This window comes from Hemicordylus capensis, chromosome 2 (genome assembly GCF_027244095.1).
Source record: "Hemicordylus capensis ecotype Gifberg chromosome 2, rHemCap1.1.pri, whole genome shotgun sequence".
Classification (NCBI taxonomy): Eukaryota; Metazoa; Chordata; class Lepidosauria; order Squamata; family Cordylidae; genus Hemicordylus; species Hemicordylus capensis.
In genome coordinates, this window is record NC_069658.1 from 149,301,536 (window position 1) to 149,304,442 (window position 2,907).

At 48.5% G+C, this 2,907-nt stretch overlaps 1 protein-coding gene across 1 annotated transcript; it reads left to right on the forward strand.

The window, feature by feature from the left end:
* The first annotated feature begins 1,383 nt into the window (after positions 1 to 1,383).
* CLDN23 (claudin 23) lies at positions 1,384 to 2,151 on the forward strand. Its single transcript, XM_053288556.1, has one exon. The coding sequence runs from the start codon at positions 1,384 to 1,386 to the stop codon at positions 2,149 to 2,151; it is 768 nt and encodes a 255-aa protein (XP_053144531.1).
* Positions 2,152 to 2,907: the final 756 nt, after the last annotated feature.

Genomic DNA, 2,907 nt, shown 5'->3' on the forward strand with positions numbered 1-2,907 from the left:
GCACATCAGAACATGATCTAAGCCTTCTTTAGGCATTATGCAATGCGCTCTATGTGGGGCTGGCTTTGTACATAGTCCGGAAACTTCAGATGATACAGAATGCAGTGGCAAGCTTGGTCTCTGGGTCATCTCAGAGAGACCATATTACTCCTGTGCTTAAAGAGCTACACTGGCTGCCGATAGGTTTCTGGGCAAAATACCAGATCCTGATTATTACCTATAAAGTCCTAAACAGCTGGGCACTGGGTATTTAAGAGAACATCTTTGCCATGAGCCCCATTGCCCATTGAGATCATCTGGAGAGGATTGTCATATTTATCAGGAAATGGCATATCTTTCCTAAATGACTGTCTGGAGACAGTAATGGGCTGGATGAGGGATAACAAACTGAAGTTGAATCCAAATCAGATGGAGGTACTGACTGCGGGGGACCAGGACCTGAGAGATGGTTTAGATCTGGATGGGGTTACACTCCCACTGAAAGATCAGGTACATAGCTTGGGAGTGCTACTGGACCCAAAGCTCTCCCTGGTTTCACAGGTTGAGGCGGTGGTCAGGAGTGCTTTTTATCAGCTTTGGTTGATATGTCAGCTACATCCATTTCTAGAGGTGAATGACCTGAAAACAGTGGTACATATGCTGGTAACCTCCAGGCTTGACTACTGTAATGCACTCTATGTGAGACTGCCTTTGTAGTCCGGAAACTATAATTGGTACAGAATGTGGCAGCCAGATTGGTTTTTGGGACAACACAAAGGGGCCACATAACACCAGTTCTAAAAGAACTGCACTGGCTGATATGATAGATAGATAGATAGATAGATAGATAGATAGATAGATAGATAGATAGATAGATAGATAGAGTTGCCACCAACTCATCTGGTGGCTACTCAGGGAAGGGCCTTCTCCATTGCTGCCCCTGGGCTTTGGAATGCACTCCCAATTGAAATAGCCTCCCTGTCCCTGGCAAAATAATGGACACAGTTTAAAATATTTAAACTGTGCATTAACTGTCCATTATTTAAAATAATGGACACAGTTTCCCCCCAAGTACTGTGTCAAGCAGTCCAACACAGCACTTGAGGATGGTGGGAGGGCTACGGAGCAGGCTGGTTCAGGGGTGCAGCTTGCCAGCACACTCTCATGGGCATTGTATCTGGGTACAGTGCTGATCCTTTTTAGGATACTGGAAGAGGTTTCTAGCATCCCCTTTTATTGGGATTTTTTATTGGATGGATCTTCTTCAGAATGTAAAGATTTCCAGTGGGTTTCCTTGCAATAGATAAACAGATGTGCAGGCGGCTTCCTCAGTTCATTAGGGTTGAAAGCCACTGGTCTGTACCCATCACAGCTTCTCTCTCTGTCTCCATTGCCTGGCATAGCATGCGGACCCCAACAGCCATGATTGTGGGCATTGTGCTATGTCCCTGTGGCCTTGTCCTGAATCTGACTAGCACTCTGGCTCCCAGCTGGAGGGACGTGAGCCGTATCCCCAGCGGCCCTCTGGACCTGATCCAGCACCAAGGCATCTGGGACATCTGCGATGAGTACCAAGGCACCAGCCAGACCCAATGCGGCATCAAGGACAGCCTCGACTACTTTACCCAGCAGCCTGTGCAAGTGGCAAAGGGGCTCATGCCCTCCTCTGTGGTCGTCACTGTCCTGGGCCTGGTTGTGGCTTCCCTGGGCGTGCGCTGCTGGCAGGACATACCCCATTACCTGCTGGCTGGGCTGGGTGGCCTAGTGCTCTTCATTTCGGGACTGATGAGCCTAATTCCTATCTCTTGGTATAATCACGAACTCAACAACCTGCCTGTCATTTCTGGCAGTACCCTGCAGGTGGGCTACTGCCTGGTACTCGGCTACCTGGGTAGCTGCCTGGAAATTATTGGGGGCCTCTCCCTTACGCTCAGCTTTGGTCATTGCTGCAAGGAACGCAAGCGGAAGAAAGCTGCTGTGGATTACAGCTACCCACCCAGTCGGCAGCAGGGCCCAGCAACCATAGCCGCCATCTCCCCCTCCATTGATGGCCGAGAGTTCGAGCTGTACGACCGGACTTCAACGCCCAAGTCCTACACCAACTCCCTGGATGTACTGGAAGGCGAGAGTGTCAGTAACAGGAGCAGGCTTCCCTGCGACTCGGATTTATAGCCATCAGCAGAGACTTTCACAGTGGGAAACCAGCTATAAGCCAGAAGAAAGCGCATGGCAGGACTGTACTAGGACGACATGATGCCCGGCCAGACATGTCCGTTGGCAAATGGAATCTCAGCCATGACTTCTTCGACCTCCTCAGCACATGAGTGCAACTGTCATAGCAGTTCAGAAACACTGGACCTACATATTTTGTACTATTTCCCCAGTGCTTATGCTGTTATATTATTTGGACCGGTTTAAATGATTCCTGTACAGAGAAGAAATAGATAAGCACAAGCACTCTTCTCCTGCACTTCCGTAGGCAGCAATTTTTGTGGTGCGGAAGGAACAAAGGGTACACCGAGCAATCCTGTCAACATATAACAGCACCGACTAAGACATGTATTCTGATCAGTTCAAATATTGAGTTTAATATATGTCGTGCCAGGAGTGGTTTCTACACAAGCACCCTTCAGCTCGGCTGAGGCTTTTCTTTTCTGCTTCCACAGAGGCTTTTCCATGCATTGGTTTGTGCAGTTTCTTCAAAGCTTCCTGCCTTACTTAGTGACAGGCAAAGAAAGACTATGAGTTTCTTCAGAAGCCACCAGAGGCATCTGGAGCCTGCACGAAAGCCCATAGTTAAGTAAGGCAGGAGCTTAAAAAGAACCAACGTGTAGAAAAGCCCCAGAGATTCTATACGGCACTTAATATAGCATAATCGTTCCACCTAACATTTCTGTCATCCAGCAATGTCCTTCACAGTGGCCAAGA

What these genes read in the sequence shown, in the direction of transcription:
- CLDN23 (XM_053288556.1), top strand. Translation starts at nt 1,384, where the DNA reads ATGCGGACCCCAACAGCCATGATTGTGGGCATTGTGCTATGTCCCTGT.